General features: G+C 44.0%; 2 protein-coding genes across 3 annotated transcripts in view; one reads left to right on the top strand and one right to left on the bottom strand.

Moving 5' to 3' along the window:
* Positions 1 to 5131, top strand: part of LOC134078657 (protein mono-ADP-ribosyltransferase PARP4-like) — a 30091-nt gene extending 24960 nt beyond the window's left edge. Inside the window, exons 32-39 of one of the 2 annotated variants that reach the window (XM_062534745.1) lie at positions 421 to 540; positions 895 to 981; positions 1770 to 1805; positions 2209 to 2951; positions 3078 to 3138; positions 3523 to 3625; positions 3760 to 3898; positions 4165 to 5131. In XM_062534745.1, the coding sequence (XP_062390729.1) occupies positions 421 to 540; positions 895 to 981; positions 1770 to 1805; positions 2209 to 2951; positions 3078 to 3138; positions 3523 to 3625; positions 3760 to 3898; positions 4165 to 4366 (1491 nt within the window). In that variant the 3' untranslated portion in view covers positions 4367 to 5131. The remainder of the gene's footprint in view (positions 1 to 420; positions 541 to 894; positions 982 to 1769; positions 1806 to 2208; positions 2952 to 3077; positions 3139 to 3522; positions 3626 to 3759; positions 3899 to 4164) is intronic. The other variant, XM_062534746.1, reaches the window with a different exon arrangement.
* A 14074-nt stretch (positions 5132 to 19205) lies between these two features.
* Positions 19206 to 20459, bottom strand: LOC134078908 (paraneoplastic antigen Ma1-like). Its single transcript, XM_062535074.1, has one exon. The coding sequence runs from the start codon at positions 20457 to 20459 to the stop codon at positions 19206 to 19208; it is 1254 nt and encodes a 417-aa protein (XP_062391058.1).
* Positions 20460 to 21008: the final 549 nt, after the last annotated feature.

Here is a 21008-nt window from a genome sequence, read left to right as displayed (position 1 = left end):
ATAATAGCGATATACAGGCTATACTTTCCAAGATCGTTGCCAAACACTGTCAATGACCATCATTCAAAATTAAGGCAAGCTCAGTTTAATGTCTTTAAAGCAATTTCTAATATGCTAAAGCATAATATTAAATTATTTTTTATTCATTTGTATAGGGATACGTGATTGCGACGGTTTCTTTAAAAATGACTGAACATTTCAGTGGGTGTCTGGAATACCTCCAAGGTTCGAAAGCAGGGCAGCCAGAGTCTAGAATTTAAGATGCCCCCGGTCTCAGTGTAGAAAGATCACCAGCTTTTGTGCAGAACGTCTGGAGCAGCTTGCTGCCAGTGCCCATGTTATCCACAATACCTCAATCTTTGGCAATATGACAACAATCCTTGAGTAGTCTGAATCTCTCCCATTTTTTTTTTTTTACAGATGATGCCAATGCAAGCTACTTGCTTGTCAAAGGCAGTGGACCTCAAAGGCCTTCTCTCTGAGGATGAAGAGGAATGTTCAGAACATTCTTGGGGGGAGCTAGAGTTTTATACAGATTTGGTATGCTTTATGACTATTAATTCCATTACATTTAGTTGTCCAAAGTGACTTCTGCTCTACATATCAAATATGACAAGGGATTACTTACTGTGCCCGCAGCAACTTGCCAGATTTCGCTTTGCAGGGTCACATATGACAATCCCTACGCTAGCGGTGGTCGTGATAATATAGTGGAAACAAAATGACATTTTGGAAATGTGCAAATATCTTTTTCTCTCATATCAACTGCAACAATAGATAACGTTTGAATGAAATGCATGATAGATAAAATGTGTTTTATTAAATCATAAAGCATGTTTCAAAACTGTGAGCTCCAAGTGAAGTCTTTTGCTTCCCTCCCTCATCCTCCACCAGGATGCACAGAAGCCTGAGGAGGGCTTCACAGACATCCCCAAGCTGATTGCAGAGGAGGACATGGAGTTGCCAAACTACTTGTATTGGGTAGATGAGTTTTATAATGATTTGGTATGCTAGTATATGACTATTAATTCGCTGCTTGCACTAAAGGAACCTGCAGCTATTGCTATGGTAATTAGTGTCTACACGGACCCGGTTGGGTGTTGCACCTAGCGAATCAACACGTTACGATAAAGAAGGCTTTGTGCACGTTGAAATGTGTATTATTGGGCAAACAAGATATTCCGTATCTTAGTGAATATTTAAGGAGCAGAATATAACAGAAGATGCGGTTTCAATAAAGTTAACGCTCCACCGGAAGTCAAATGACAGTACTAAGAGCGAAGTAGCGAATTCTTTTACATTTAGCACTCACTGTGATCCAAAGTGACTTCTGCTCTGCATACTATATGACAAGGGATTACAATTGTACCTGGAGCAACTTGGCGTTAAGGTCCTTGTTCAAGGGCACAACGGTGGCAGCCAGGAATTGAACCCGCAACTTTCAGGCTACTGCACGTTAGCCCAGCTCCTTAACCACTACACTACTACCACCCCATCTATGATGGTCCTGGAGTTTGTGTAATGGGCGAGAATGGACAACATTCTTCACACGAGCACATAATGATCAAAGAGACGATGAAACACTTCAAATGAAATGCAAATCTCTATGTTCAGTGTACTGTCAGCAGACAGGGCTCAACTTTGTAAACAAGCAAATGATCTGGAGCAGTCTCCTTCCCATATTACTGTAATTGTTCAGCTCATTGAATTGACAGTACATCAAAAAAAAAAATGCTTCAGAAATTAAAATTTCCTTTCTTGTTTTTCAGGGCGGTCCCAGCTCATCGAGATCTGAAGAGAAAGAGGTATGGGAGTGAAAACTCAGAAATTTTCTGGCAGTTTGTTAATTCAGCATTATCCAAAATATCGAGCAGTTAGTATGACTACTCAGGAGCATATTTAGATCTTTGTGAGCTTACAGTGATTTAAAATGCAATTAAAACATGCTTGGCATTCTCAGAGCTCCAACAATGACATGGGCTTTGGGCTTTTTGATGGCAAAGAGATTCACATTGATGCTCCGGTTGGTGTAATCGGAGTGAGCATGGACAGAAATGTTTTCTAAGCTGCTGAACCCATAAAATTCAAAGACAGGATAAACACTTTTTACTTTACAGAATTTAAAATGCAATTCAAACATGTTTGACCCTTTTTTTTTGTTTTTTTTTTTTGTGCTTATTTGGTGGTACTGTCCCGATGTCCTTGAAGTCCTGCAAACTCTCTGGTCCTCTCTTTGGAGGTCAAGGCGTCAAGGTCCTCTCTGCCCCTAGTTCCTCCTCTGCCTCTAGTTCCTCCTCTGCCTCTGACTCACCTCCACCTCTCTCCGCCTTTGATCACATAACCCTCACAATGGTCGGCGCCTGTGCCCCTACCTCTGCCTCTGCTCCTTCCCCAGCCCCTCCCCCTCTCCCCCCCACTGCCCAGGGACTTTTTGGTTGCTCCTCTGTCTCTCACCCACCTCCATCTCCTCCTTTCTCCTTTGCTCGCAAACTCAGATCCGCTGCCGGCGTCTCTGTCTCTGCTCCTATCCCAGCCCCTCCCCCTCCCCCTCCCCCCGCCCAGGGCTTTGCTTTTGGTGCTGCACACTCTGTTGACTTTGGTTCCTCCTCTGCCTCTCATCCACCTCCACCTCCACCTCCTCCTTTCTCCGCCTTTGCTTGCAAAACCTTCAGAATCGCCGGTGCCACTGCCCGCATCTCTGTCTCTGCTCCTGCCCCAGCCCCTCGCCCCTCACGCAAATTGGGCCTAGATACTAAATCTGACGTGGAGATGGAAGGGGTGGAGGTGGAGGTGGACTCTGGGGTGTCTGTCTCTCTGCCCCCGTCAGCAGACTCAGGCTCACAGGGGAGGAGTATGAGGGCGAGGGAGATGCGTAGGTCTACGCAAAAGAGGGCAACAGCAATCTTCGGAGATGAAGACGAAGATCCACCCCTCATTTTTGCTGATCAAAGGTAGAGTGATACACACTGGTCATACCGGCTCACTTACTGGGAAAGTCAGAAAGTCTCGTCTGCTGTCGTCTTAAGACAGCTACATGTACATGACGTTGAATTCGCCTAATGAGTTCTCCGTTGCAGGATGGGCAGGAGGATCAGCCCCAGAGCATCGTGGGATCAGCTGGCACATCTCCAGAGCCCTGTAAGATGCCTGCTTTTCAGACTACTTGTTCAGACTACTTGTTAGTTTCATCATAATTACAGAGCAAACAGCCAGTATACCTATGGCACTGTGTGGATTGGGCATTTCAACAGTGCCTATAGAACGTTTCGACACCCTTGGATGTTTTTTTTCTTTTTATTGCTTTTATACATGTACTCATGCTCAGTAAAATGTATATAAAATGTACCTAGGACACTGTATGAATTGGCTTCTTTTACATATTTTTTACAGATGCACTTGTCATTACATAAAAACGAGCAACAGTTTTCTTATTAAAAAAAGAAAAAGAATGGAATACTTAGTGCTAAACGTTTTGCACTCACTTGCTGGTTTACTTGCTTACTGCCTTTGTTTTCCCATTAGGAGGGATACTGGGAATGCACTGCTGAGGTGGGATTGGTCCTGGGTGTTGATCTGAACTTCTTTGCCAACGTTTTCCTTAAAGAAAAGGGCATCTCATCTCTGGGTGAGAACATATCTCCACAGCATTTTAGAGTGAAATGACTGTCTCCCATTCATTCAGAAGAGTATTTGTGAGGTCAGACACTGGTTTTGGACAAGACGATCTGAGTATGTATACTGTATACATGTTTCTATCAGGCCCCAAGGCCCAGGCTGCCATCCTGAGGCTGGTGTCCACCCTGCTGGTCCTGCAGCTGGTGCGCGTCAAGAAGCTGGTCCAGGGAGAGCTGCTGCAGTCTCTGTTCCGCCTCAGAGACCCTCCTGAAGACAAAGACAGGTGTGTGTCTGTGTGTGTGTGTGTGTGTGTGTGTGTGTGTGTGTGTGTGTGTGTGTGTGTGTGCGCATGTGCACATGTTTGTTTGTGTGTGTGTGTGTGTGTGTGTGTGTGTGTGTGTGTGCGCATGTGCACATGTTTGTTTGTGTGTGTGTGTGTGTGTGTGTGTGTGTGTGAGAGAGAGAGAGAGACAGATAGTGTGAAAGACATAGAAAGAAAGTAGCCATTTTTATTTCCAACTGTGCGTGTTTTTTCCGTGCTCACCGCAGCTCTTCCGAGTGGGAGGCCCTGAAGCGGGCGGTGGACTGGGTGCGCTGGGCAGACAGGCAGTACCCGTGCGTGTGCAGCCGGCTGGAGTTCGGCCGCGACTGGGAGTCGTCCACTCGACAGCTGCTGGGATTCGACCGCCCACACCCCCTCTCCCCCCTCAACCCTCTGCTGGAAAGGAGCAGAGCCATACCGGCCTGCTAGAAACACACACACACAAACACACGCACACACAAACACACAGACACACACACACACACACACACACGCACACACACACGCACACACATAAACACACAAACACACACACACACACACACACAAACACACACGTTGTGTGTTTGATCTGAATCAATCTTCTAAATTGTCTGTAAACCACTGGGGAGTGTCTAAAATTATTCAAACATCAATGTTATAGTTAAAGTGTGATACAGTGTGTCATTTTCTGCAAAGTTTTACCTCGACAGTACCTTAAAAACTATTATAATAAGGTCCACCTTACTGTATTCCTTAAATCGGAAATCTGTACGGTTTTCATCTTCCTTTCAGTCTGTTTACATTATGTGTATTCTCAGTACGCTAACTAGAGTATGCTTCAAATTACATTTCGTTCGTTGACAAATCTGCCCACAGCATGGATATACTACTTAATATATAACCGATATAAAATACAAAAGTTTACTTTTACATGTGTTATGTCTAATATATTTCTTCACTTGCTGCCTGCCTTCACTGGAGATACAGAAATGTTACCTCTGTCTGTACGTCTGTGCGGGTCAGTGATGTGTCATCAGATCAGTGTATATCAGACTGATTAAAAACCATGCCAATTTTCACCAAATAGTTCAAGTAGGCTATAATTGTCTTTAATATAATGTGTATTAATCATGATCAAAAACCTGTGAGCTGATTCAAAAATATTTAGTAAGAAGTAAATAAACGTCTGTCAGTAAGTAAGTGATCAATGTACTGTATTTGTCTTGACCTGAATTTGTCTCCCTCTATGAGATGACCCGATTTTATTTCTTCACATTAGTGTCATTCATGTCACTTTCGCAGGGTGCTTGCCTTGGTGAGCGTGGGGTGACTTGTGATTTACTGTTTATCTCAAGACTTTTCTGACATTGGTGTGTTAGAATGCGCCCAAATGCTGTACTGAATGCTGAACATTCAAAATGCTGCTATGCCTAAAATCCACACAAAAATATAGTATATGGCAAAACTACGGCAAAATATATCTTGCTTCCGATTTCCATCCTGAGTTTGCAAGCCCATGACTGCATACTTTTTACACACATTGATGCAGATGTGTGGTTCCCTGTCTTAGGAAGCAGCTAAGCTTGTGCCCCACTGCCTGTCACCCTCTTAATCCTGGACCTGGCCTGTAGACCCGTTCGCAATTTGGTGTTAGGGGAATTTCTCACTTGAACTGAGTTAGTGGGTCCCTGGACATGAAAAGGTGCTCGTCCGCCATAGTGCCACGAATTACCTAATGGTCAAATCAAATATGGCCATTATCGGCTATGATGAAAATCCAACTTTTTTGTTTCTGAATGTATGTGCACATGTAATACACCAATATAGGGCGCTATCATAAATGGTTCTGCAGTGACACCTAATGGCGTTACAAATACACTGCCTTACATGTATGATGTATGTGTGTGTGAAACTATCCAGGGCCGCGTTTCCCAGATAGGTTAAGAAGTTCTTAAGTCAAAAGCCAAAACTCGTTATGTTATTAAAGTGTTTGTAAAGCGTTGCCAGCTGCGACATTTCCAGAAAGGTACTGACTCGATTAAATTCATTCTGGACTCTATCCGACCACATAAAGACGTGGGGATACTTCGGTTTGGCTTTAGGGACCCTCTACTCACTACCACGTAAGTGTAGTGTTGTTTGGAACAGTAGAAGAGGTATAAAAATAGTGTTTAGTAGGGGCGAAAGGACATGCCCGGTTCACTTCCAGGCTAATGAGTTTTGGCTAAAAACTGTGAACTTGAACTTTCTCAAAATACATCTGAATGACATGATTTTGGTGTCAACTCAATGTATGTACTCCCAAAAGTGCATTTCACTCCGGATTATCCCTTTAACACCCCAGCAGCTATAAGGGCCACAGCTGTAGCACTTTAGGCTGCCATTAAGGCATTCTGCAGGACTGAATGCTCGAGTGTATCCGACCGTGTTGACCATTGGAAGACAGTATGAAAATGCATGATTGACTCCTGACACAAACTGGTCTCCACCAGCATCAATCTGCTGCATCTCCCCTGGTCCACAACGAAAACATTAACTTATCTTATTTGGTAGCTCGTGTTACCAAAAGAAAAAGAGTTTATTAAAATAGGCTACAGGAATCAAACCACAGTGAATTTGCAGAATTTGACAAACAATGGAAGAGATTAGAATCCCAGACTGCACATCAAATATGCTATTGGAGGCCTATGTACTTTATGAGCTTTTTGTAAAATGTTATGTCCACCGTGTTGAAATGATCATTATGAAACACGGATGAACAATGCACATTCTTATGAAATCATACAGAAACACACTGAGGTAATAGTCATCTTGTATTTTTATTTCTCTAAAAATAGGTGCATCATGCAACACATTGATTGTTATTCCATTTGAGCCTCCTCCTTGAGCCCCTTGAGAACTGGCTGTTACTTGAAAAGTATTGATCTTCGCACAAAAGCATTTTATAGAGTGTCTCCTGGGTAACATAAGTACGCATGGTATTTTTTTCAGATTTTTTTGAGACGCAAGTGTGTGCGCTCTGATTTTCTTTCCATTTCCTCAACATATCTGGCAGTTGTTTTTGTGGAATGCTGGTGAACTTGCCTGTCTGCTTGATTATCCTAGTATAGCATCTGTTTGTTAGGAATCAGTAATAAGATGTGATGTTGAAGGAGAGGATAGATTATATCATTGTGTTCTGTTTTTAACCCTAATGTTGTCCTTGGGGTCAATTTGACCCCAAGCAATGTTTAACATCATAAAATATATGGTTCGCTTTTTTTGTTTTGCTTCAAGTTTCATGACTTTTCCTCATTTGAAGGGTACAACAGAGTAAACATGAAATTTGCACAAAAATATGTTTCCCATGTCCTGTAAAAAAAATAGTTACGTTGGTGTTCTTGGGGTCAATTTGACCTCATTTTTATGAAACATGAGGTAAATGAATATTTGACACATTATGAATATTATTATTGTAATAGTATGAGAACATCTAGTTATCATCATTATTACATATACAAGTACATATTACATATATTTTGGCAGGTCTGAAAAAGTCCAAAAAGTCAGCCTTTGGGCTGTTGACACTGGATCGGCCATATTGCCAGCCAGGGTTCCAGGGTTCATAAAGGGGTGTGGGGGGGTGGGATTGTTTTGTAGGGCTTTTGATGGTGGTTATTACACTCTTGCTAAGAACCTACCACAAAAAAAAATGGGTAAAAAAAAAAAATAGCTGGGGTCAAATTGACCCCAAGGAAAACGAACATCGGTAAGATTTGAAGACAACATGAGGGTTAAACACTGTCTACATGCTGAGTGAAGGACAGGTGGTGGTCAATCAAATCAAGGTACTTAAAGTACTCAACCTGTTTCACTATTTGCCCCTCCAGGCTTAAAGGAGTGGAGAGTGAATGTGGAGTTGGCAACATAGTTTCTTAGTCTTACTGTTTAAAGGAGAATTCTGGTGTGATATTGACTTAAAGTGTGTTGAAACATGATACCAAGTGTGAGCGTTTGTCTCAGAGCTGATCTCGACCTGCCCCCTGCACTCAGAAAGCTGCCGCTCGTTAGCCGATGCTAGCAACAGGTTTTCAATGGGAGTGCCTCGGCATCGGGTTAGACGTGACTAAATTCAAGATGGCGGCGAACTGAAAACTTTCGGAAGTTCTTGATGTCTCATTTTAAATGTCAGGGCCCTCAGAAGTCTACCAATAAAGTGTGGAGCTATACTTTGAGCCTGATAAATGGTGTGAAACAGTGATTTATTTGCATGGCTAACCCGATGCTGAGGCACTCCCATTGAAAACCTGTTGCTAGCATCGGCTGCAGGGGGCAGGTCGAGATGAGCTCTGAGACAAACGCTCACACTTGGTATCATGTTTCAACACACTTTAAGTCAATATCACACCGGAATTCTCCTTTAATTCTTGAATCACAGGGCCATTTGTTGACATATTGCATGTTCGCAGACAGGGAGTGCTCATCTGTCCGGTTGGCCACCAAGGCCAGCATATTTAAAAATATTTAAAAACGTTCAGTTCATTGCTGTTGCAGGTGATTTGTATAAATAGAAAAAATAATGGGTGATGAGACACAGCTCTGCGGTACCCCAGTATTTAAAATAGTGTTGGTAGATACATAACCATGCACTCTCACATGCTGGGGTCTGTCCTTTAAAAATTCCTTAATCCAGAGCATCAGAGTTTGGTTTACTTATAGCCGCCAGAGGCGATGCAGAAGTGTGCTGATGTTTACTGTATTACTGTAAGGCTGAAAAGTCCATGAAAATCCTCACAAAGGAGTGTTGAGAGTCAAGGTGTCTTGTCACAGTGTTAGGACAGTTAGACTGGCATCCTCCACACCTTGTCTTTGTTTGTAAGCAGACTACAGCAGATCCAGACTCTCTCCAACCATGCTGGTGAGTTCTTCTGCAACAACTCTCTCCATGCTTTTGCAGAGAATACAGGTGAGTGTCACAAGTTTGAAATCATTGAGGGCTTTGCATGAGGCCTTTTGGGAACAGGAATGATGGTCTCCTTTAGTTTAGTTTAGTGCAAACAAATATATTGTTGTTGTGATGCAATTTTACACACAACACACACGCAATCAACACACTGTTGAATCAGTAACTACATTATCTGATGAACCTGTTGAGGAGAGGAGAATTCTTTCCCTGGCTCCTTCTAGAATTCTGTGCAAACAATCTTACAGTAGGTTCACGTCCAGTTCCACTTTCGAGGAGAACTAGGCCTTGTATGTTGCGCAGTGTTTTGCAGATTGCAGATTTATAAAAAGCTGCCAACTCTCACGCCAAAAAATAAATCAGATCTTGGATTGAGACTCGTTCGTTCCTTTTCAAACTAGCCTAATAGATCAGACGGTGATACGGATCACTCCCAAAATTGAGCCGTTTCTTCCTTGGGTCATTTTAGACCTTCATCAAAATCCATCCATAACTTTTTGAGTTACCTTGCGAACAACAGACAGACAAACAAACCCCGATGAAAACATCACCTCCTTGGCAGACGTAATAAAGGGTATATAATTTCATCTCTAGTTTTTATCATTGTATGCTATTAATAAGTTAATCCATGTTGAATTAGTGTGAATGTTATGGAGGCGATAGGCTATATGAGCAATGGTTTTTTTGTGCAAAGAATGTTTTCATAATACTGTCATGCCTCCGCGTGAAGTGCAAAAAAAAGATTTCTGAGCTTTAGATATCAACTAATTCAGCACCTTCATGGTGGGCAGTGCCTTGTACGTCGGACATAAGGAGCTTTTCTTAAGAAGACTCCTAAGTGACAGTTCGGGAACCACGACTATAAAGGTATAAACTTTGGTAAGTTATACCTTTGGAGTCTTTGTAGCTCGTAGTGAACGTTATCGGGAAACTGGCCCCAAATCATTACTGTTTTGCAGCTTTTGAATAGCCTGTCTCTCACCAGCAGTGAAATTAGATTGGATCTGCCTCTCCTCAAAAAGCATACGTGTACATTTCATGGGAAACTTTCTTGGTAAAAGCAGTCAAACAAGCAGTCATTTGTTGGAGGGGGAAAAAGTAGCACGCATTGCCCTTTGCCCCTTCTAGATGTGATGCCAGCACAGCCTTGAGAACATGGGAACGTCTGCATGCAAGCAGATTTCCTCTGCAGAGATGCGTTCACTTGTCAGAATTCCATCACACTGATGGAATGATGTTTGATGTTTATCAAGTTCAAAATAACAAACAATTGTTTCCTCGGGTTTTCCCCACGGAAGTTTGTTTTTATTTTGTAGATTTCTACCATCCTCATTCCACTAATAGGTATGCATGATGTGGACTAGAAGGCTGCTGCCTGAGTCTTCCATTTGAGTTACCTCAACAACTCAGCCATGTCTTCTCTTTGCCCGCACTGTCTGCTGACTAGCCTGGTTGTAAACCAGACCCTGGAATCTTTCAGATTAAGGGTCTGGCCACGATTAATGAAAATGGCCTAACTGGAGGGGCGGCACCAAACATGCGTTTGAAAATCTCACTGCACACAATTGGATAACACTACGACCATGTTTACTCTGACAGATTCTGGACTTCGACGCAAAAACTAGCAAGTTCCTGATTCCAAAAGTTTAGAGCATGAGAATACACAGCTGAATCCACTGAGCTCCATGCTAACTGTTTTAATCACCAAGTAATGTTTTGGGCAACTGCCGTACTTCAGACTCTGTGCAGGCCAGTCAAGTTCATCCACCTATTCTATTGTAATGCCAAATGAGCTCCTTTTATCTGTCAATGTCATATTTTAGTGTAATAAGTCCTGAATGATTGCTGCCATTTCAGTTAGCTCGTTAGCTAGTTCCAAAAAGACGTAAACAACAAAAATTAGTTTGAGAGCGTTTTCAGCGCAGAAACACAATTGGTGGACACAGGGCCTAAAAGTTGAAGAGAGTGAGTATTCAACTGGATGACATTTCATTACCTCTGCCAAGGAGGTTATGTTTTCATTGGAGTTTGATTGCCTGCTTGTTTGCTTGTTTGTTTGTCTGTCTGTTAGCAAGAGAACAAAAAGTTATTGATGGATTTCGATGAAATTTTCAGGAAAGGTCTGAAATGACCCACGGAAGAACCTATTTTGGGAATCATCCAGATCACCATCTGGATCCAGGAGGTGCTTGGCAAAGGTCTGCGCTCTTAGAGTGCTTTTCCAGTTGCTACATTGTTTCATTGTTAGTCTTACCCTAGCCTGGTCATATCGTACAGAGGGTCTGGACCTACTCCATTCTGAATGGATTTCAGGCTGGAGGCGTGAACTCTGTTGAAGTTTGAAACGATTGGGCCTGATTTTACCCAATCGCTAATGTTTGGTCGTGACAGCTATAGAGACTATCAGGTGGTCAAGGCCGTGTAGCTTCGGCATGTTAGCAGACGCCATTTTCAAGTATGGCGCTGCATAGAACATTTAGAAACAGCTCTGTGCACGTTGTCTCAATCAAGTTTGTATGCTGGCCTAAGTTACGCAGTCCGATCTGAATAAAGCACGCAAGAATAATTAGAAGAAGCCTATGCATTTCAAAAGAGATGCATCACCTCTAATAATTATAGCCCTAGGTCAAAAAGGACAATTGAGCACAAACAATAGGCTTCGTGCTAAGGTATCAAGGTACAAGGTATCCTTTCCAAACAATAATAATTCACCGCTCATATGACTTCCATGGGGCAAACGTGCGTTTCTTAACAGGTAGCCTCTTGAAACTTTCTTCTGTCAACTTAAAGTCCGATCAATCTTCATTCAAAGGCAGTCCATAATTCAAATTAATTAGTTTTCTAACGAAAAAAGTCAAAATTTTGGCTTCTAGAGCTCCATTGAAGCGCTTCTTATTTTTTAAAAAAAGATTAACGACATGTCGACGCATCTGAGAATGCGTTAGATCCAGTGAGGCCAAGCCACCCACCACATTAGGCCTATGCCACCGAACTTTTTTTTTAAGTTGCAGTAATAAAAACAATGTATTAAAAAAACATACTAGATAGGCATAGCAAATTGGACCAGATAGAGTTTGCTGTTTCGCTGGTTTGACTTTGCTGGTCATAACGTCATCACACAATCAAGACATAAGGTAAAACACATGATGGGCTTTGAGGGCAAACGATTGTCTGCATAATAGTGCATAGAGGCTACTGAACAGGATCCGCAAAGATATAATGAATTGGAAAAAAATACTGGACTGTTTGAATGGCGGTAGGCCTACTAAAATGTGTCGGGATGGCAGCATGCAGGAATAGGGGCATGTTTGACAAAAAAAAGCATGCCGGAGTGGCAGCAACATGACAGACTGGCGGCATCTAACCAAGAAGATTAGGCTACTCGCCGAAATGAACAAACATTCACATTTAGTATTTTGGAGAATGGATTCGTGGGTATTGAAGTGTAGCCTGTGAGCTGAGTTGTGTTCTTTAAAAAGTTTAGCCTACACAGACACAGTCCGTGAGTCGACTTTCGTTTTGACATGTCAGAGGCATAGCGGGCATAACGCAAGGATAATTGTCTCGTCGGATATTCATACAACGAACTCACCACTAGTAGAGTTGAATTCACCTACTCTTTGGCTACTGCAAAATATCTACAGAGCACTCTGTTTGGGGGGGCACAGTGACCTGTTTGGACGGGCCTGGACCCCTATGCCCCCCCCGACGCCGACGCTGGCACTTTCGTGACTCTGATGAAGACGTGGCAAACGTCGAAACGTTAGTCCTACAATGTTGGCACCTTAAATAAATATCTAAAAACTTCACATGTGAGTTGCTCCGGTGAACCTTGTTTCTTCACTACGGTTTGTTCTCATGGAAGCACCGGATAGTGATCTCAGGAGCGCGGAGGACTTTTTGTTTTTTCTACTGGAATGCACTTTCGTTGAACCTGTGACAATGATGGCATGTGTTATCTGCAAACTGTACAAAATGACCGCATTTTTGTCAGTTTAACTCGACAATCAAATTAATCAAACATTCGGAGGAAGCAACAGGAGGAAGTGACAAAGAGGTATGTGAGATGTCCATCTCGAGCCTTGAGATCCCTACACTGACAGCTCTGTGACTCTCACAGAATAAAAGCAGAGGAATGCATTCAGAGCACAGGGGTTTAGTTCAACGCATATTATGATTAGCTTCGCCATTTATATTATATAATGAACATTTTCATTGTTTTCATCATATTCTTTTGTCACCTCTTGGGTTAAAGGGCCTTACCTTATAGCACTGAGTAAAATATAGGCTATAAATATCACTTAGTCACATGCAATATGTTCTCATACTATTACAATAATAATATTCATAATGTGTGTAACACTCCCACTAAGCAGACTATTTAAGTCAAATGTATGGCAACCTACTGACAAGCCTAAGCAATACACACATACACAGGGAGGCACTTACATGGGATGCACCAGGCAGGATATGTCTAAGGGCCTTCTCACCTAGGGTGTCTAAAAGGCCTGGGATAGCCTATGGAAATGGCTATTATAAAATGCTGTATTATTACACCTCCCTTGATCTTTTATAAACAGTGTGAGCCCCCACTTTGAGTTAACCTCAAAGAATATATCTCTGAATACTGAAGGTCAGACATTAAATAATTATCACTAGCTTATTAACTGAATGGTAGAACACCATACATCACTCAAAAACACCCCATTAATGTTTTACCTGTAAATGTTAGCATACGGCCCCAAAAGCCAAATGAGCACAATCAAGTGAACACCCACAGACAGAGGTTATATTAAATGCCAATGATGACATTTATTTTACCCAACACTCAAATAACTGTCACTGTAATCTCACATACACATGACATAACAGTAAAAAGAAAAATAAACACCCGGGTGTAAACACATGAACAGAAAGTCTGGGGTACCCATTCGTTGGCGCGCGTGTTGGAGCTCGTAGCAAACGAAAGGTTCTCCTACTCACGTAGCCGTTGATAAGGGACAGTAATCCAGGTAGCGCCAGTAGGAAAAGCTAGCATTAGCCTGCCCAAAACGCCGCCTCCTCCTCACCAACAACTCCAAACGAATGAAGGTCTGGACGATGTCCCTCCCCGTCGTCTCTCCTTCTATCCAGTCTACTTAACTGAAATCCACTCCCTCGCGATGGTGTGCGATCCAGGTAGCAGCTAGTAGCAGTGTGAAACGTTAGCATACAGCTAGCTGCTAGCGGAGAAGCTGAAAGTTCATAGCTGACGTTAGCTGCTACTTAAACTCCCGTGTAAAATAAAACCCTATCCTCTTTAAACGAGGAAAACGTCCAAAGACACTTTCAAAGTAACTTTTAGTCAAACGAAGACCTATATACAATATCTACACAATCATTAATATCAAAAAACTTCCTACATATCTAAACTCATTTATATACTCTCACTATATACGATTCCCGTCAATTCAGAACTGCAGGCTCTAACGTCTCTCTAGAACTCTACCGTAGCTCGTGAACCCATACACAAGATATACCCCGTCAAAGTAAAAGTCCCCATTGAAATATTTGTGACCATGTTAATGTATCATACACAGCACATAGAAGGAAATTACTGGTAAGTATTACACAGCACATAAAGGTAAATCACTGGTAAGTATTACATATTAAATATCTATTCTTAATGTATCTAATGTATATATTCTTAACACTGTATTAACTGTAACACTACAAGTAAAACCATACAGGGGTGCTACACTCTCCCCCCACTAAAACCGGCATGTCCTCATGACGAATGCAAAAAGAGAAAGAACCTACAATTATATTACTATCCGGTAAATGACCAAACCTTTCCCTAGACACTTTTTCCTCCACCCACCCATTTAAATAGTGTACTAATATACCTTACTGTGGGCCTTAAGGTCATTTCTACTGAACTACCCTGTAATGGTGTGGAAGAGTGTGAGGTTGGCTGCCCTGGCGAGTCATAGGTCAGTCTTTCAGGGGCCTTTCTCGCTCTCTGTGGACGTGTCATTCCATCTGACTGTGGTGTCACCTCTGTGGTGTATGGTCGCCGTTGTGTCTCATGCTCCTGTTCCTCATCCTCTAGGGCTTCCATCTCTGTCTCTGGCCGGATGTCATCCAAACTTTCATGTTCCAGAAGAGTGTTCTCAGACTGCGAGTTTCGGCAGGGGTCGCCAGGTAAAGTATCGAGGTCATGGAACGCTGCAGACCAATCTGGGTCAAGGTCTAGACCAAAAGGCTCTGGATGAACACCTGAGTCTTCAATTTGCATCCACACTGGAGGTGATTGCTGATAGGTGTACGCACCCACTTTGTCATCCTCTGAGTCAGAGTCAGACATCTTGTCCTCACTGTCTACAATGGTCTCCTCCACAGCCTCAGGAACTGGCGCTCTCTTCTCTTTCAGCCTCCTGCTGGATCTCCTTCTGTGTTTAGGAACCTCGGGGGTACCCTCTGGTCTCAGTCTGACTTCCTGCCCAAGCGGCAACAGCAGGTTCCGATGCAAAATCTTTTCAGGACCAACTCCATTCTCTGGCCTCAACTTGAACACAGGTAGACCAGGCATCTGACTGTGTACAATGTAAGGGATTGAACTCCAGCGATCTGCAATCTTATGCTTTCCTTGAAGGCCAACGTTCTGTATCAGAACCGTATCACCAGGAGCAAGTGGACAGTATCGGACCCTCTGATCATACCGCTGCTTGTTTCCCTCGTTCCTTTTCCCAGCCATGCTTTCAGCTAACTGGTAAGCAGCTTGAAGGTCTCGCTTCATGTTGGCAACATACCTCGGGTATGACTTTGCGGAAGAGCTGTCACTGGACACACCAAAGCATACATCAACGGGCAGCCGAGCTTCACGTCCAAACATCAAAAAGTACGGACTATAGCCAGTAGAGTCGTTCTTTGAACAGTTGTATGCATGGACGAGGTAACTGATGTGCTGGCTCCATTTTCTCTTCTCTACAGGGTCCAGAGTGCCAAGCATGTTGAGCAAAGTCCTATTGAATCGTTCAGGCTGTGCATCGCCCTGGGGGTGGTATGGGGTGGTTCTGGATTTTCTCACTCCAAGCATGCCAAGAAGTTCATGAATGAGACGACTCTCAAAGTCTCTTCCCTGATCCGAGTGTACTCTTTTAGGCAAACCATAGTGGATGAAGTACTTTTCCCACAGCACTTTGGCTACAGTAGCTGACGTCTGGTCTTTGGTGGGAAAGGCTTGTGCATAGCGGGTGTAGTGATCTGTAACTATCAACACATTGCTGACGTTCTTGGAATCTGGCTCGAGGGACAGAAAGTCTATGCAGATGAGATCCATGGGTCCATCACTGTTAAGATGTGACATTTCAGCAGCTCTCGTTGGAAGTGTCTTTCGCTGGATACACCTGGCACAGCTCTTGCAGTATCTTTCAATCTCTGCTTTCATGCACGGCCAATAGAACCTCTCTCGTACAAGCCCATAGGTCTTGTCAAACCCTAGGTGTCCAGAATGATCATGCAATGACTGTAGCACAATCACTCGGAACTCCTGTGGGAGCAGCAGCTGGTGACGCAATGGCTTGTTTGGCGGCTTAGTGACTCTGTAGAGGACTGAATCTTTCAACTTTAGCTTTTCCCACTCCTTCAGTATCAACGAGACATCCTTGTGTTTCTTCCTGTCTGCACTACTCACATCTTTTTGAACAACGGCCCTCAAAACTTCCCCAATGCATGGGTCTGTGCGCTGTGACTGAGCTAGGTCAGCTGAACTCAACTTGGGCAGGTGATGGGTGCATACAGTTGTTGCGTTGCAATAAGCTGTGGGTATAGCTTGTTCGGATGCCCCGAGCAGGTCAATGGCTCTGTGTGGTTGTGAGTATTTCTGACCGCAGACATAGGACACTTGACACATGGCTTTGACACTGCCAGAGGGAATGATCTCCCACTCGTCTTCAAGAGGACCCATCAAATGAGGACGGCGTGACAAGGCATCGGCATCTATGTTCTGCTTACCCGGCCGGTACTTCAAACTGAAGTCGTATGTTGAGAGAGCAGCAAGCCAGCGATGTCCCGCAGCATCTAATTTAGCTGTAGTGAGGATGTATGTTAGCGGATTATTATCTGTATGAACTTCAAACTTCACTCCATAAAGATAATCATGCAGCTTCTCTGTGACAGTCCACTTTAGAGCCAAGAACTCCAGCTTGTGTGTGGGGTAATTTCTTTCAGATGGAGAGAGACTCCTGCTGACATAAGCGACGGGACGCAGACCACCTCCTTGATCTTGATACAGCACACCTCCCAAACCCTCTCGGCTAGCATCAACATGAAGAGTGTAGGGCAGCTGTGGGTCGGCGAAGGCCAGGGTAGGTGCTTCAGTGAGGCTTTGCTTGAGCATCTCAAATGCAGTTTCACAGGCGTCATTCCACCTAGGACCGAACGCTTCAGAGGAATGGAACAGCTGCTGTGGCTCCTCATCCACCTTGGACCTGTGAGCATTTGTATCTTCTCTAGACTTTTGCACCGACTTGCCTTTAGTGATACAGCCTTTCAACAGCTGGTTGAGTGGGTAACTGACTCGGGAGTAGTCTTTCACAAAGCGTCGGTAATAGCCACTAAAGCCTAGGAAAGAGCGGAGAGCAGAGATATTCTTTGGACGTGGCCAGGACTTCACAGCATCCACTTTAGAGGGGTCCGTAGCAATGCCATCTCTTGACACAATGTGTCCCAAGTAGTTCACTGAAGTGCAACAGAACTGACATTTATCCAAAGACAACTTTAGTCCTTCTTCTTTCAGCCTGTCCAATACTTTCAGCAATCGCTGCTCATGTTCTTCAAGCGTCTTCCCAAAGATAATGAGGTCGTCTAAATAAACAAGCACTTCCAACAGGTTCATGTCTCCGACTGTTCTCTCCATTGTACGCTGGAATGTGGCTGGTGCACCGGATATTCCCTGAGGCATCCTTTCAAACTGGTAAAATCCAGCTGGACAGATGAAGGCAGTCTTTTCTTTGTCAGCTTTGTCCAGGGGTATTTGATAATATCCGCTTCTCAGGTCAAGCACGCTGAACCACCGGCTACCACTCAGACAGGCAAGAGCATCTTCAATACGTGGCACTGTGTACTGGTCAGGAACTGTTCTTCTGTTCAAAGTCCTGTAATCCACACACATACGAATTGCACCATTTTTCTTGCGCACCACCACTATAGGTGAGGCATAGGGGCTTCTTGATTCTGAGATGATGCCAGCTTCGAGGAGTTCACTAAGATGTTTTCTCACATCTGCCACATCACCTGGAGGTAGACGTCTGGAGCGCTCCCGAAATGGCTTGTCATCAGTCACTCGTATGGTGTGCTCTGTGTTCTTTGCTCGTCCAACATCAAACTCGCTGCGAGAGAAAACGTCTTTTCTTTCCATCATTTTTCCACATAGCCGTTCCTTCCACTTTAGGGGGACTGCAGAGTCACCAAAGTTGAATGCAGATGGTGTCAGCTCACCCAGGTCATTGTGGTGTTCCTTTATAGGGTCTTTGTCCACAATTGGAAACAGGTGTGCAATGGGCATTCCACGTTTCAGTGTTACTGGACGAGTAGAGATGTTCCTCACAACAATTGTGATGCGACGACTTTGGGCATCTTCAGCCTTCTTGAGGGTGGGCATCACCATGATCTCATCAGAAAATGGCCCCTCTTCAGAATGCTCAACTAGGACTGTCTGAGTTGACAGGTGACCAGGGAATTTCGGGATGCCAGTAACTGTCACAGTTCCCCCTGGGGGTACAGTCTTTGCCTTAACTCCAGCGAGCCAAACTGTGCCTCTTTCCGTCTCAGCAACCTCATCAGGCGATTCTTCAAATCTCCTATAGGCCTCTTTAATCTCAGGATGTACAGTCATGGTGATCAAGAAATTCTCTCCTCCTTTGAGTTTACAGGAATTAAACAGTTTTCTCACCACAGAGGTGTTTGTCCCTACGATGATGGCAGCTTCCCCTTTGAAAGTGGGGTCCGGACACACAAGCACAAGTGTTTCTACTGTCTCAGCTACTCCAACTACGTCGCTATTAAACTCAAGCTTCAGGCACAGATAGCCATCATAGGGATATTCTTCAGCACTGAGTCCCCATATCTCCAAACAATCAATCGGAGTCAATGGCATGTGTTTCAAATACTTGTTATAAAATGAGCGATAAAGTAGGGTAACTTGAGACCCACTGTCAAGTAAAGCTTTTGCATAAATGTCTTCAATTTGTACTGAGACAACAGAGCTAGGCCCAATAAGGCCTGCTGGGAGTGCAGCTTCATGTCTTTTCAGTGGTTCACACTTTGTGGAACGTGCCATCGCCGGGACGCCAGTCCGTTCCTTTACTGGGCCCCTGGAGAGTTTCCCGCCGGCCGCTTCAGCTTTATGAGGCGCTGGTTGACTTTCTTGAGGTTCTCAGAGTTCTGGCACTCTCGCTGGAAATGGCCATCTTCCCCACATCTGTAGCAGAAAACATCAGCTCTGTATGGCTTGTCCTGTCGCTCTCCATGTGCTCTGGTAAACGACCTTCCCTCTGACTTCTGGCTGAAACTCTGTGGTGGAGTCTGTGCAGCTACTGAGGGCGAGGAAACAGCAAAAGAGAGCAGGCGAGTTACCTCAGTCTTCAGCTCTTCCACCTCTTTAGTCAGACTCTCTATAGAAGGACCTTTTTCTGTAGCAACAGACACAGGGCTGGGCTCACGCCAAGGAGATACAGCAGAGACAGTGGCATATTCAACAGGCCCAACCATGGCAGATGCAGCAACAAGAGGAGCAGCAGGCCTCTCCAGAATCATAGCCTCTTCTTCTCTCACATCACAGAGCAGTTCAGTGAAGCTGGGGGCAGATCTAAGCTTGTAGGTCAATCTGATGCGGAGGGCAACCAGGTCATGAGACAATGCACCTCTTGCAACCTGCTCAATCCGGGTCTTATCCAGGTCAGTCAGGCTCACTCCACCTTTACGAAGCACTGAGTGAAGCAGTTTGTCCAGTCTGAGCACATATGCAGAGAGTTTCTCACCTTCAAGTTGGAATGTGTTACGGAACTTAAACATGAGGTCCGTGGCATTCTCTGTGGTTCCAAAAGCTGTTTCAAGGGCTCTTAAGTAATCATTTGCCATTGCATTGGGGTTTCTCACTCTCAGGCATCTGACAATATCTGCTGCTGGCCCTTTAAGACACTCAGCTATTCTCTGCTTCTTCAGTGAATCTGGACACTTCCACTCGTCAAGCATGTGAGTTGTCTGTTCCGCCCATGCATCATACTCCTCTTCTCCAGGAGGAGTCGGCTTCACACCAGAAAATAAACGAAGTTTGCGGTAGGCTGTATTTTCTACTGGTGCAGTCTGACATTTATCAACCAGAGCAGAGATAGCATTGACAAGCTGGGTGTTCAGGTCTAACGGTGCGGAGGGGGGTGTAACTGGGTTGCACAGGTCTTGCATGTCAGCAAGAGTCTTCCCCTCATGGGCCAGGAATGCCTGCAACTTAGCCTTGAAAACATCCTGATCTCGAGGTAATTTCATTGGCGGAGCTTCAACAGCAATACTGACCAACCAGGGAGCCACCTCACCTCCAACACCTACCTGCTCAGGCATTTTGGCTTTATTGATATCCTGTGATATCTCAACAAGAATTAACTGGCTTGTTCCACAGCGTGCTAGACAACGGCCTCTAACTTTGGACCTACCAAAAACTCTAGCATTGTCTAGGATACTGTATACCATCTCATCTGTAACATCTACAGGCACATTACTAAGCACAATGGCATTTTTAAGGGCAACACCCCTCTCTTCACACCAGCTTATTATCTGATCTGCCTCCATGTTGCAATAACTTCTCAAAAATATATAATTATATACCACCCACAATAGCACATATAGCCTAAAGACAAGAAAGGCTCACCAACATACAGTATTAAAATTTCAGTTAACACAATAAGCTAAAGCATAAAATGTCATATTACCACTTCAGAAAAGACAGAGAAAAAACCAACAACATTTGAAACAAATCCCGGACGAAAGTCCCCACGTGTAACACTCCCACTAAGCAGACTATTTAAGTCAAATGTATGGCAACCTACTGACAAGCCTAAGCAATACACACATACACAGGGAGGCACTTACATGGGATGCACCAGGCAGGAT

The sequence above is a fragment of the Sardina pilchardus genome, chromosome 4 (assembly GCF_963854185.1).
Source record: "Sardina pilchardus chromosome 4, fSarPil1.1, whole genome shotgun sequence".
NCBI classification, from domain to species: Eukaryota; Metazoa; Chordata; class Actinopteri; order Clupeiformes; family Clupeidae; genus Sardina; species Sardina pilchardus.
Note: the sequence above shows the minus strand (reverse complement) of the source record. Positions and strands in the feature narration are given on the sequence as shown.

Excerpts from the sequence above, each read along its gene's own strand:
- LOC134078908 (XM_062535074.1), bottom strand. The coding sequence starts at position 20,459 with ATGCCTGAGCAGGTAGGTGTTGGAGGTGAGGTGGCTCCCTGGTTGGTC.